General features: G+C 41.3%; 1 protein-coding gene across 1 annotated transcript in view; it reads right to left on the bottom strand.

Moving 5' to 3' along the window:
- Window positions 1–13,679, bottom strand: part of ncanb (neurocan b) — a 151,941-nt gene that overhangs the window by 101,789 nt on the left and 36,473 nt on the right. The window contains exons 2-4 of the mRNA XM_078945501.1: window positions 10,627–10,709; window positions 334–563; window positions 64–232 (exon numbers count right to left, since the gene is read on the bottom strand). Of these exons, the coding sequence (XP_078801627.1) occupies window positions 64–232; window positions 334–563; window positions 10,627–10,699 (472 nt within the window). The 5' untranslated portion in view covers window positions 10,700–10,709. The remainder of the gene's footprint in view (window positions 1–63; window positions 233–333; window positions 564–10,626; window positions 10,710–13,679) is intronic.

Here is a 13,679-nt window from a genome sequence, read left to right as displayed (position 1 = left end):
CAAAGACCAAACACACGAGTGAGTCTAATCTAATTGGAATCAAATCCAACAGCTGCTCCCCACCTGTGACCTCCAGTGGAACTGTGTCTTGTTCATCATTGATGCCTACGACAACTTCACAGCGGTACAGGCCTGAGTCACTAGAGCGGAGTCCGCTCAGGGCAAGGCTGGCGTTGTAGCGGTTCTTGTTGTACCCAGGCAGTGACACACGACTCTGGAAAGCTTTTTTCACCTTAAATTATAGGAAAAGACCAAAGAAATCAATAGAAGACCAAAAAAATGTAACTTAAGAACATTATTTGACATTTGTCTACTTCTGGCATTTTTTTTTACCTTGACCACATTATCTTTAGCAACTAGAACTGACTGTTCCTTCTGCAGGCCATCAGATCCTCTTTGCCCCCAGACTTTTGTCCACTTGATCCTGGGAGGCTCATGTGATGAACCAGCACTGGGGCGAAGGGTGAACAAGCAGGGCAGAAGAACGGTTTTAGAGAGCTCCTCATTGATGGTCTGATGGGTTACCTTCCGCATGTTCACCATTGTGTCGGCACTGGTGAAACCTAAAGGAGAAAGACAGAAGAAAGTAGTCAATCATTTTTAGTTCACTTGTTTTCAGTTTTTTTTCATTTGTATCTTTATTCAGTGTTTCGTCTTATTACTACGGTTAATAAACATTCATATAAACTCAAGATACCAAACTTAAGGCCATTTTGCATCTTTGATAAAGATCTTGAAGATGTTTTTTTTCCCCCTTTCCTTTCTTTCCTCCCCCAACCCCTCCCCCTTCCCCCGCCGCAGCCAGTCAAAAAATGGAAAAAAAGGGGGGGGGGGCACTGTGTACCACAGTCCTGCAAGTCTGAAGAAAGCCTCCCACACGTTTTCATATTTTAAAAGGTTTTCATTAATCTTGTAATTCAAACATTCATATGAGGTTGTTTCTGCTAGGGCTATACACCGTTCAGTTCACTTGTTTGTGATTAAGCTAACTGATCCTGTAGGACAAAAATCCTGTCCTTTTAAGTTTTCTTTTTCCATTAGGTCCTGCATTTCATAAAGTATGGAAAATACAAACAAAAAAACCCAAGCTCATAGTCTTTTAGAGAATAATGTCTTTTGAGTGTAACTTTTCTTCCTGAAGGAGGGGGAATGAGCAACATAGAGAAGATGTTCAGGGGTGTGTTTGTCACTTGGGGGCGGAAATCTTTCTGATTGATCTGATTGGCTGAAATTTACATGTCAAATCCGACGAGGCAGCGTTTCTTTCAGAGGCTTTAATAGAAACGAAACGGCGGCTGTAATGTGGATTAAAACGGTGATGAATTCAGTGATTTTCACATGAGAAAAACTTACAAAAACCGCTAACACTAACACGGGTGGCGAACTAGTTTGACAAAAAGAGCCTAAAGTTTTAACTGTGATAGTCAAAGAGTCACACCACGCACTGACCTGCCAGACACACACACATTTGAAGACATATTATTTCCCATAACACACTCCTCTCCTTACAATACAACAGCACTGGATTCAAGTGTGCAGTTTCAGTTATGGGTGTTTTTTTCTGTATTTAACGTTAACACGTACCAGTAAAACATGCATGCTGGGGTGTGTTTTAAAAAGGCAGCGAGCGCAAAACTGAGTTGGTTGTGATTTATTTTTTAAATGTCTTTAGTCATCAATTAGCACCCAAAAATCCATCAAATTCCTCATCTTCTGGTTCTGAAATGAACAGCTGGGCTTCATTTCTATCAAACACGCCGGGTTCCCTTTCGTCTTCGCCAGAGTCCGTCAATGTAACTTGCATTTGTCACAAAACTGGCAGACACCCGGATCCAAATGCAGCAGGTTTATTAGCTCAGCTAAAAGTCCACAAAGCTAAATCAGGGTCAGACAGGCAGGAGTCAATCACGAGCATGGGAGCATCAGAAAAGAGACATGAGTAGTCAGGATCCAGGCGAGATTCGGGGCAGGTTGCAGACAAATGGGGTCAGAGACAAAACAGGGTCAGGAAATCTGAAGATCAGGTCTGGATATAATGCTTGGTAATGCAGGCAGAGTGACACAAACAATACTTTGTACTGAGTGAGGCTCAGTGCAGAGCTTAATTGAACTGTGAGTGAAATGGTGCGCTGGGGTTGTTGAGAGATGTAGTGTGGTTAGAACTCTGGAGACAGTTCCCGATGACCAATGGGGGAAACAGAGCTCTTATTTATTTATGCCCAGGCCCCAAGTACTTCCTCCTCCACGGCTGCCTCCTCTTGTCCTCTGCTCTCTAACACTTTCCTCAGTCGTCAGCTCATCAAAGTTCTCCTTTCATCTTTCCTTCACACTACTAGAAACCTGTCACCACATTTACATCTCTGTCCATCATCCTCACCTGTTGCTCTTCCTTCCATCTTTTTTCTTTGCCTCACCTTAACAGATCTACCTCTCCTTTGAATCCAACCTGTCATTCAAGTCCTCAGACGTCTTTCATTTGGTCTTTGCTTCATTCATCTTATACTGCGTCTGCTGTCTTCTGTCCTCTGTGTCTTACTCTTTCTTAGATAACTATTTCTTCTTAATAGATTCCTTAACTTCTTCCTTCTGCCACTAAGTCTCTTTATCTGCTTTCCTCATTCCAGATGACATACCAAGTACTTTTCTCCCAGTCTCCCTGGTCACTAGACTAACTAGAAGAACATCCTGACCTGTCAAAGCCTTTTTCAACTACTTCCTGAAAACAACACAACACTCTTCAGGATGCTCTTGAATTGGAGTTTGAGTATCAGACAGACTCTCCTCTCCAGTGACCTGGAATAAACTTGCCCAAGGAGGCAGAGGAGTGTGATTCCCCGGTAGTTTGAACACACCCTCTGGTCACCCCTATCTGGTGGTACTGTCCACGACTGCCACGCAACGCTGCAGAGACGTGTCAGCCAAGACACTCCCACAGCATCCAGAGACTTGAGGTACTCAGAGCGGACTCCATGAACTCCCGGAGCCATGGCACTGAGGAGCTCATTGAATATCTCAGTGACTTCAGCTTGGGTGGTGGAAAGCCCCACCTTAAAGTCCTCTGCCCCTGCTTTGTTGAGAGAAGCCATGTCAGCTGGATTGAGGATGTCCTCAAAGTATTCTTTCCACCGCCCGACAAAGTCCCCAGTCGAAGTAAACAGCCCTCCACCTGCACAGAAAATGGTGCCTGCAGAAAACTGCTTTCCCCTCCTGAGGCACTGGACGGTTTGCCAGAATCTCTTCAAGGCCAACCAATAGTCCTTCTCCATGGCCTCGCTGAACTCCTCCCAGGACAATGTTTTTGGGACTTTGGGGTGAGGATTTCCACCACCCATGCTGAAGTAACTGAGGGACAGCTTTAGGAGTCCCAGAAGTCAGAAAAGCTCAGACGAGTAGGTGTCCCTCTTAAGCTTGACAGCATCACTTTTTTCTGGTGTCCACAACAGAGTTTGGGAATTCTCGGCGCGACAGGCGCCAGAGACCTTGTGACCACCGCTCCAAATAGCAGCAGAGAGAATAGAAGTGGAGAACATTGTCCACTCTGACTCCCCAGCGTCCCTCGGTACCTCTTTAATAATAATAATAATAATGGATTAGATCTATCTACACTTTTCCAGACACACAAAGTGCTTACTCTGTTTATCCATTATTCATTCATACCTGATGATGGTAGCTACTGTTGTAGCCACAGCTGCCCCGGGGCAGACTGACTGAGGTGTGGCTGCCCGTTCGTGGCTCCGGCCCCTCTGACCATCACCGGGACATTCATACACATTCACACACCAGTGGAGCCATACTGGAGGCAGGGAGGGTGAAGTTTCTTGCCCAAGGACACAACAACAGTTGGCTTTGGGTAGCGGGGATCGAACCCCAACCCTTCAATAATTGAACGACCTGCTGAGCCGCCTGAGCCACTGCCACCCTTTGTAGCTCTCTCAGATTGTGGGAGCTAAAGACTTCCCTGATGGAGGGTTCAGCCAGACCTTCTCAGACATGACCATTGACGAGTAGTCTTTGGGTAGCGCTCTCTTGATTCCACAGCAGCGCATTCTCAACAGGAACATAAGCAGGATTTTATCAGGCACCAAGGAGTAAAGACTGACCTTTATTGCTCCTTTATTTGAAAACAAGGCTATAAGGGCTTCTGATGGACAAATTTACATGTTACCTGCATTATAAATGAAAGCCTCATTTTTCAAACAGGATGAGCACTGAAGGAGGAAGGAAAAGTAAACATGTGAGCAAATACAAGACTGCAAAAATCTGCAGCCATGAGCATCGATTAAATTGGTAAGGTGCGATGTGGAAAAGAAATTACGAAAATATGATGGGAAAAAGAGAGATGCACTGCCTTGATCCAGCAGGAGATGTGTTTAAGAGTAACACACATGATGTACACACCCATGAAGACACACATAATTTCACACAAACAAAAACAGCCTTCAGATGTGGAATAAGCTATCAGATTCCAGTCTGCTGTCACTCCCCTGCTTTATCCCCCTTGACGCTGTGGCCCTTGTCTTTGTTTGCCACAGACAAGCAGTTGCCCTTTCATCTCCTGAACACAGGCTCAACAAATACAATTGGACAAATAGATTAAGAAATGATCCCGAAGGATTTTCAATACACCTACCATGTCAGCAGTGTTGCATAAGAAATGTTTCTTTTACTTGATGCTCTTTCCACAAACACTATTTGCTATTTGTTAAATATGCAACTCAAACAAAAGCTATGTTTCAAATGAAAAACAACTTTAGGGCTGACCTTCAATAGGGGTGTAATGAACCATTTTAGCAACAATTTGATTAACGATATAATTTATGATGAACAATCCGATTCTCTGATCTACAACGGGGAAAACAAGTATTGAACACGTCAACATTTCTCTCAAAAAACACATTTCTAATCGAGAGATTGACACGAAATTTTCACCAGATGTCGGCATCAACCCAAGTAATGCACACATAGAAAAAAATCCAAACATTTATGTCCATAAATGAAGTTATGTGTAATAAAGTGAAATGGCACAGGTATTAAGTATTGAACACATGAAGAAAAGGAGGGGTAAAAAGGTCTGGCAAGTCAAGAAAGCAGCTGGAGTTTGTCAGTATTCAGAAGGTTAACCTGCCCCCTATTAGTGCAAAGTAATATCAGCTGGTATAGTCCTGATTGATGCCTTTTAAAAAGGTTTCTCACCAGCAAGGTGTTAGACAAGAAGCATTGCATGATGGGTAAAAGAAAATAGCTGTCCAAAGACCTATTCAACCTTATTGTTGCAAAACACACTGAAGGCATTGGTTACAGGCACATTTCTAAACTTCTGAAAGCTCCAGTGAGTACCATTGGGGCCATCATCCGGAAGTGGAAAGAACACGGCATTACCATAAACCTGCCACGGCCAGGTGCTCCTCGCAAGATTTCAGACAGAGGAGTCAGAACAATCATCAGAAGGGTTCTCCAACAGCCCAGGACCACTCGTGGAGGGCTTCAGAAAGACCTGGAATCAGCAGGTACCGTTGTTTCAAAGAAAACAATAAGTAATGCACTCAACCGCCATGGCCTCCATGCACGCACACCACGCAAGACTCCATTTTTGAAGAAGAAGCATGTTGAAGCTCGTTTGGAGTTTGCCACACAACATTTGGATAAACCCATGACATTCTGGGAGAAGATACTCTGGTCAGATGAGACCAAAATTGAACTCTTCGGATGTCATAAGACACAACATGTTTGGAGGAAAAATGGCACCGCACATCACCCCCAAAACACCACACCAACAGTCAAGTTTGGAGGTGGGAGCATCATGGCGTGGGGCTGTTTTTCAGCATGTGGTACTGGTAGACTTCATATCATTGAAGGAATAATGACTGGAGAAAAGTATGGAGACATTCTTGATCAGAATCTGCTGTCATCTGCCAGGCTGCTGAAGATGAAAAGAGGCTGGATCTTTCAGCAAGACAACGATCCCAAGCACACAGCCAAGGTAACACTCAACTGGTTGAAGAAAAAGAAAATAAAGCTGCTAGAATGGCCCAGTCAATCACCAGACTTGAATCCCATTGAAAATCTTTGGAAAGAACTGAAGATCCGGGTTCACAGGAGAGACCCCCGAACCTTGAAGATTTGATGCAGTTTGTGTGGATGAATGGGCCAAAATCACACCTGAGCAATGTATTCCACTGGTTTCTCCATACTGGAGGCGTCTTGAGGCTGTAATCCCCAAAAAAGGTTTTTGCACTAAGTATTAAATAAATTTCAGGGGACATGGACATAAATGTTTGGATTTCTTTCTATGTGTGCATTACTTGGGTTGATGCCGACATCTGGTGAAAATTTCATGTCAATAGCTCGATTAGAAATCTGTTTTTTGAGAGAAATGTTGACGTGTTCAATACTTATTTTCCCCGCTGTAAATGGATCCAGATCATCTTTATCCAAACTTCCAGCAGTGAGACTCAGACAGAAATTCCTGCTACTGAACAGTGAAGTTTTCCAGATTATTGGATTTCTTCCAGATCATCAAGTGGAAATGAAATCTGTGTCCAAACAAACAAATAAACTAGAATGAATGTCAAATCTATTCACATTTTAGTTTCCTAAAGTTCACCACTGTTGTTTTTCCACATCCAAAGAATCCAAAGGGAACATTCTTAGAACATTCTAGACACTGGATGGTCACATGACTTTATTCAAAGTCTGTCCACACATTGGACTGGAATGATGGATGATCAGTTTTTATGACATCACAAGTGCATCACTTCTGTGATGCACTTGTGACCAATGACCAAGTGCATCACTTCTGTGATGCACTTGGTCATTTTTACGTTATAGTGACATAATCCAACATTGCCTTAATCCAAATGGATTTATTTCATTTTGATACGATTTTTAAAAATGGGTATAGTCAGCTTGACTACCAACTTGCCTCAGACAGATCAATCTGTTGGATCATTGGAATATAAATCGATTCATTGATTAAGTCTATTCATCGTTACACTCCAAACTTTCATCCTACTCTCTTTCCACTTTCTCTGTCCAAAGCATGAAACTTTTTTTAAAAAGGGTCCCAGGGACTTATTTTTAGGTTAATGACTTTTAGCCTCTTATTAAAAATGATTTTCTAATTCTAAATTAAACTGATAAAATCAGTTCTCTTACCAGCCTATTTGAGAATTGAGAAATACTTTTAGTTATCAGAGCAAAAGGTCCATATGACCTTTTCTGAAATTTTGCCTACTATGGAACCATGAGATAAGAGTCTTCCCAGATAAGACAGCTGGACATGGGTTTATTGTTTTTCTCAACTGCTGCAGTAAATACATCATCAAAAATAAGAGCATATTCTTCCTTTTAAACTTCCAAATTGCATTTTGTAGGGTATGCAAAAATAAAAACAGTTGCTCTCTTCCTCCATGAATGGAAATTTGTGAGACCCTGCTGGCACTGTCTCAAATCTGCATTTAGATGAAAATATTGCCACAGGCATGACTTCCTTCTGTTTTTTTTTCTTATCTCTCATCGTTTCATATTTGCCTTTGTTGCAGCTCTAAACAAGGCCCACCTGGCTGTGAGACTAAAGTAAAGCAGATAAAATCCTGAGTTAATGCAAGGCAGAAAATGTTCAAGAGAAACACATGTGCTCTGTAAGAGTTTTCCACTGGATTGCATTGGGAAAATCGTTTGACATGCTGTGCTGATCCTTTATGGACCTCCTTTTTTAATGTGGAAGGCGAGTATGGTATGTCGTTAAAAAAGGCCCCAAATGACCTTCACTTCCCGCAATTTCAGAAGACAACTTTCCTTTTCTTGTTTTCTTGGTTCAGAGAGTCCACCTGTCTTCTCTTTAAAAATGCTCCCGTAACATTAAACACAGTTGGAGAGCCAATGCAGTTCCGCACAATGGGTAGTAATGGCATTTTTTTTCTGCAATAGGAATGCAACTTATAACATCACTAATTTTTACTCCTTCTTTCTTAGTTTCTTGTCTTTATTTTTTTAGGATTATTTCTTTTTTTCTTTTAAAAATGTGCTTTGGCATGGATTGGACTATCTATGCCCACCTCCATGTCAGCTGTTGCCACACAGTTTTTTAAAGAGAAGTGATAGATTTTGTTAATGCAAAATAAAGCTTTTTGTGGCACTATCTCTGCACCCTCCATCTGTTTGTCACACAGTCAACAGCAAATAGGCTGTGTTAATAAAAAAGGACTGTGCTACATTTAGAAAACATAAATTTGTCAGGAAAATGTTATACCACTGCTATTTGGCCTATTGATTGTTCTTTCTATCAATCACTGTCCAGTTTGTGTGCAGAAGCGAACACCTCGTACAGTCCAGACTGAAGAAAAACACTTTGTTAACTTAATTTAAATTCCCGAATGACAATTATATTTCTTTTATAAAAACCATCCCAGTGGGGTTTCAATTATGATTAGGAAGCTTATAACCAAAATCCCACAACCTAAATGTCTTAAAGCCATATTTCGTGTTTTCCTGAAGCCTCTGGTTCCAAAATCTCCTTTACATGGGCGTGGCCTTTTTCCAAATTGAGGCTGTAAAGCTTGAACAAAAGTATGACAAAGTGAGCTTGGGGGGCCAACCCCTGCAGTAGTCAGTCACTGCAGGGCAAAGCTGGAAGATAATAATGCTATATGTGCATGAGTGGGCCGCAGTACAGTGCAAGTTGGCAGAAATGTCCTCATAGATTTGACCTCAGGCTATTCACACAAACTTAAAGACGCAAACATAAAAGTTGTCAGGATTTTTGTATTTGCTCTGCTTTTGAATCAAGTGACAAAAAGGCCAGGCTCATTGATTTTAGTTTTATTGTGTTTACATCTATATGGCCTGTAAGGAAGAAGCAAAACAATGAAGAGAGTAGGAGATGGTCAGGCAGGCCACTGGCAGCAGTGAGGGGGTGTGAAATCTATCTTACATTTGCACAAACACATGCAGATACACACAGGCAGCCAGCAGGAGTGTGCACACCGAGGACAGAGAGGGCAAAGAAGGACTGATGAATGTGAATGCTTACACTGAAATAGAAAGATAAAACTGCCAAACAGACACATCGAGGGGGCCGCCAGGGCAACCAGATTCAGGCTTCAGATTGACAAATGATTCCGACTTTCACTGTGTCTGTTAGACAATGACTTGTTTACCGTCAGCACAGCCCTCTCCTCATTAGTGTGAAGGGTTTATGGCCATCAAGTCCATAAAAATACATAATTAAAGGATTAAAAAATCTACATACCGTATTTTCCGGACTATAAGTCGCACCGGAGTATAAGTTGCACCAGCCCAAAAATGCATTATAAAGTAGAAAAAAACACAGATAAGTCGCACTGGACTATAAGTCGCATTTTAACTTTCACAACCTTATATGACACAATCATAGCAGACTGTTTATCTCATAATTTCACAGTAATTTTTCCTCAAACTTATTTATTTATTCCTTTCATGAAGCATCATTGGCCAACTAATACTCTGTTTTCATCCTGTATTTGTAGAAACAGTTTTCACTTTTATTGCATTTCTGAATCTATGAAATCATTGGAAAATAGAATATTATGTTGTTAGCCTTCAAGATCTTACTGTAAAAAAAAGTTTGCTGATTCTCTGAGTCACTTAACATCCTATTAACACTTAACATACCTCACACAACAAATTGACCCAGGAACATCATCTCTGTTCCTCACAAATGAACATAACAGGAGGGTTAACAATGTATTTATTTCAATTTAGTTCTAATATAAGTCGCTGCGGAGTATAAGTCGCACCCCTTGCCAAACTATGAAAAAAAGTGCGACTTATAGTCCGGAAAATACGGTATTTAAAAACATCTGGATAAAAATCACAAAAGTAAAAGAAAAAGGCAAATAATCATTAAAGCCTTAATCATAGCTGCACTTAGTGGTAGAAATGAGCCGTCTGGTGATGTAAGGGCACCGTATGACAGCATCATCCGTCATAAGTCAGAAGTGTGTGTAACTTACTTTAGCCTTACAAATACCTCACAATAAATTTATCACACACATGACAATGCTACGTTCCATTTTCATAACATCCCCTGAGGATGTCACCCTCGCGCTCCCTTTAAGATGTGATCGCTCCTCTCTACGATCCACAGAAACTTAAGGAACTGGAAGGACAAAGGACAACTAAAGCTGGATTGGTAAAATCTCGAAGGTGACATTAAGCCATAAAAAGTTTTTTTTAATTTGAACTAAAAGGATCTCTAGATTAAAAAAACGACAGAAACTCAAAGTGTTTTCAATAAATATTAACTTAAAAAGCCCAGTTTATTGAAAGAGCTCGTCAACTGTTCATTTCAGCTTTCCAAACTGAAAAAGAAATATTTTGTCTTTAATTACATTTTTGCATTTTAACTGCTTCACAGAAGAACATTAAATGCTTAGATTGTCATCAGAGGAGATACGTTCTCATATTTCTCTCAAGATCAAAATACAGTTGATAACCATAGTATTGAATTTAGAAAAAAGAAATTCTTTTAGTGAAAGAAAGTTAAACATTTAGTCACAAAAAGGTCATTTTGTAAAACAGGTTTTCTGTGCGTTTGAATCTCTTTGTTGTGTGTGCTCAGTGAGGTTCTGCTTGATGAGGACTCACCACAGCCGGCAGTCTGAAGCAACAGGAGCGCCAGCAAAGGCTGCAGTCCACACACAGGCGGTGCCCCCTGCATCCTGCAGCACCTGCAAACAGATGGAAAGGTAGGGAGCGTGAGAAGACAAAGAAAACTGACAACACTTTGCCCTTGTCAGGTTCTACATTACAATCGGTAAAAACGTTTATAACGTGCTGCAAAACCACATTCAGCTTGGCTATAAGAAGAATATGCTAATTTAACCATATTTTAATGAGCATTTTGATTATGTAAAGTAAGCAATTTCCTAGTATCTAAAGACTGACTAACTAGAGAAGGAAGCCAGTTTAGTTTTTGTTTCCCTGACAGATGAATACATTTATACATGACGATGCTCTTGGGTTCCTATTGCTATTCAGCCTTTGGGCTTTATCTTTGCGTCAGACATCACAAAATGAAAAAAACAGACAAGCAAGGGCAAATTAAATATCAAGTAGGCATATTTGTAATTATTAGCATTTTTTTACATCCCTTGTATGGGACAATCCCCAAATGTGTAAAACACAAAATCCAGTAGATAGATAGCAAATAGGGTAAGTCAGCACCTGCTTTGGGGCACCAAGTGTAAATAATGAATGGGGGTTCTCTGGAGACCAGACAGGCTGAGGTCTGAGGGAACCGGAGAGGCACAGAGTGTGAAGGATTTGGCTGCATGTGGTGAAGATCATGGACACAGATAGGATCAGTTACCACAGTCTTGGCCTCATTCAGTCAATCTCAAAGGTACTGGCAAGGACAAAGGCTACGACAAAATGTCTATGTTGAGCAGTCAGACAGTGTTTGTAATGAATGCAGAAAATTAACATTTCATTACTGCGGAAAACCAAAAAAAGACAGTAAATTTCTCATATTTTATTTCAAGAGAAATTTGTGTAAAAATGCTGTAAAGGATGATGAATGGCAGGTAATAGAATCACTGCATTGTTAGGTATGGATAAAAGTTTGATGGGCAAACAAAGCTCTGTTCACGTCTGTTTTGAATACTATTGCTGGTATAAAGCAGACACCAGGAAAATCTGGTGTTGTGGTGTCTAAGCTATCAACTAATGTCCAGTCTGCCATCTTCATGAGAATAACTCACAGGAGCTTCTCAGTGACCCCTCTTTTAACAAAGCTTGCTCTTCTAACTCAAACTACATGGCAAATAATCAGGATAGTTTCTGTCATGATTTGGTTTCTGTCTGTCCCCCTTTTTTGGTTATTTCCATGCTAGCTGACCACGGGTCTCCTCCTCCTGTTTTGTCTCCACAGGTTTGCTGAATTACTGGCAGGGACACACCTGCAGCTCATCTCCACTCACCCTGTATTTAAGCCTGGTTTTTTGCCAGTTCTTACCCTACAGTCAGTCAGCTATCAGTTTGTGTTTTTGAGTCCACATTTTTGAAAGCTGTATTCTTGATGTGGCCTGCATTAGCATGTGCAGGTGTTAGCATAACATCGATGTGGGCAGAGGTGCAAAGATGGGGAAGGGGCCTTCTAAGCTTCTCTCTGAGAATGATAATGTAGTTTTACCAATATCAAGCAGAAACTCACCACTGCGCACATATTTGAAGACATTTAAACCCAACAAAGACATGCAAGAACACTGGCTCACAATGTAAAACCACAGTTCAGTCAGGACAGAGTGAAATGTGCACTTTTCATGTCTCCTTGCAAACATGTAGAGATGTCCAGATTGTTAGCAGAACACCTGACAATCATAACAGAGACTAATGCAGGTAAAAAATACCGCTTATCAGGATTCTTATTCTACCTTTTCCGGTGAGTAAGTTGGATCTGGGATCCTTGAGTGGTTTACTGTGGGCAGCCAAATGTCTAGGATAAACAGCACAGGTGAAAGTGTGAATGAAATAGAGCGGATGTCTTTTATCAGCCCGCCCCTAGTATTCAGGACTTGGTGCTGTGCTGCGGTGCAGTAATGGGGGCTCAACTTGATGTTTGGAGATAAATAGAGGAGAAGAAATCCAGGAGATGACATGGTGGTGATTTAGAAGTTTATGAGGAAATTCCAAATACATTAACTGAGTTCAAAAGAAAGTCTGATGCACCGGTCAGATTCTCACAGTCTCAGTAAGTAAACACTCACAATCCAGGAACACAAACTGGATCAACATCCAGAAGCAAAGACTCAGAAAAGTAGTCTTCAACGTGAGGCAGAAAGCCTGATCCAGATCAAATGCTGCAACATGCAGCATAGGAAACTGGTAAAGAAGCAGAACCCAGAACAGGTGAAAGCAATGAGCTTGAGGGATGGAGGGAATATGACAAGTTCAGTGTCAGAAAGCAGAATAGCAATTCGTGTTTATCTGGAATCACAGCACAAAAGGTGGCCACACTGCTGTGTTTTCTGGTGGTGGTGAGTGAGAATAAGCTGCAGCAGAAAGGTGTCCGGTTACACAACAAAATTATGACACAAAGATCCTTTTAGGCTGATGAACTGTCAAACACTTTCCACTCTTGTTACAATATGATTCTATTCTACATTTTTAACTCTTCTGCAAACAAATACGACTGTGTAATGCCTTTCTCGTCCTTCCTTTCATTCATATCGTCATGATAGTTTCCCACCACAATGAACTATTGAGAAGGCTCATTAATCACTCTGGCTTCTGTCAGTCCCTCCATCACCAAACTGCTGTTGTTCCTGCGGCTCACATGGGCCCACATCCATCCACACAACAGTGCGTACTTCACAGAGGTCCCAGCAGTGTCTATGAATCTGCCTTAAGAGTGAAAAATGAAGGGAGCCATAAGGTGATAAAGGGCTGTTTTCTTTTCACAAGGATAGGACCACAGTTTAACCAAGCCAGCTGTCACACTATTACAAACGGCCTCAGTGCTTCACATTTTCACCACAAAGAGCATAGCTCTGTGTTTGCATCTGTCACTGGGAGTTGTTTTAAACGAATTTATTTTTTGATAAGGTGCTAGAACTGCTTAAACGTGTAAGAAATAATGATGACTGAGGCAACAGCGACAAGGAACACAAGGATAGGAGCGCTATCCTTATTTTAAGGAC

Source organism: Oryzias latipes, chromosome 4, assembly GCF_053564925.1.
Source record: "Oryzias latipes strain Hd-rR chromosome 4, Olatipes_Hd-rR_3.1".
Classification (NCBI taxonomy): Eukaryota; Metazoa; Chordata; class Actinopteri; order Beloniformes; family Adrianichthyidae; genus Oryzias; species Oryzias latipes.
The sequence above is the reverse complement of the archived record's forward strand: the minus strand, read 5'-3'. Positions and strand labels throughout refer to the sequence as shown.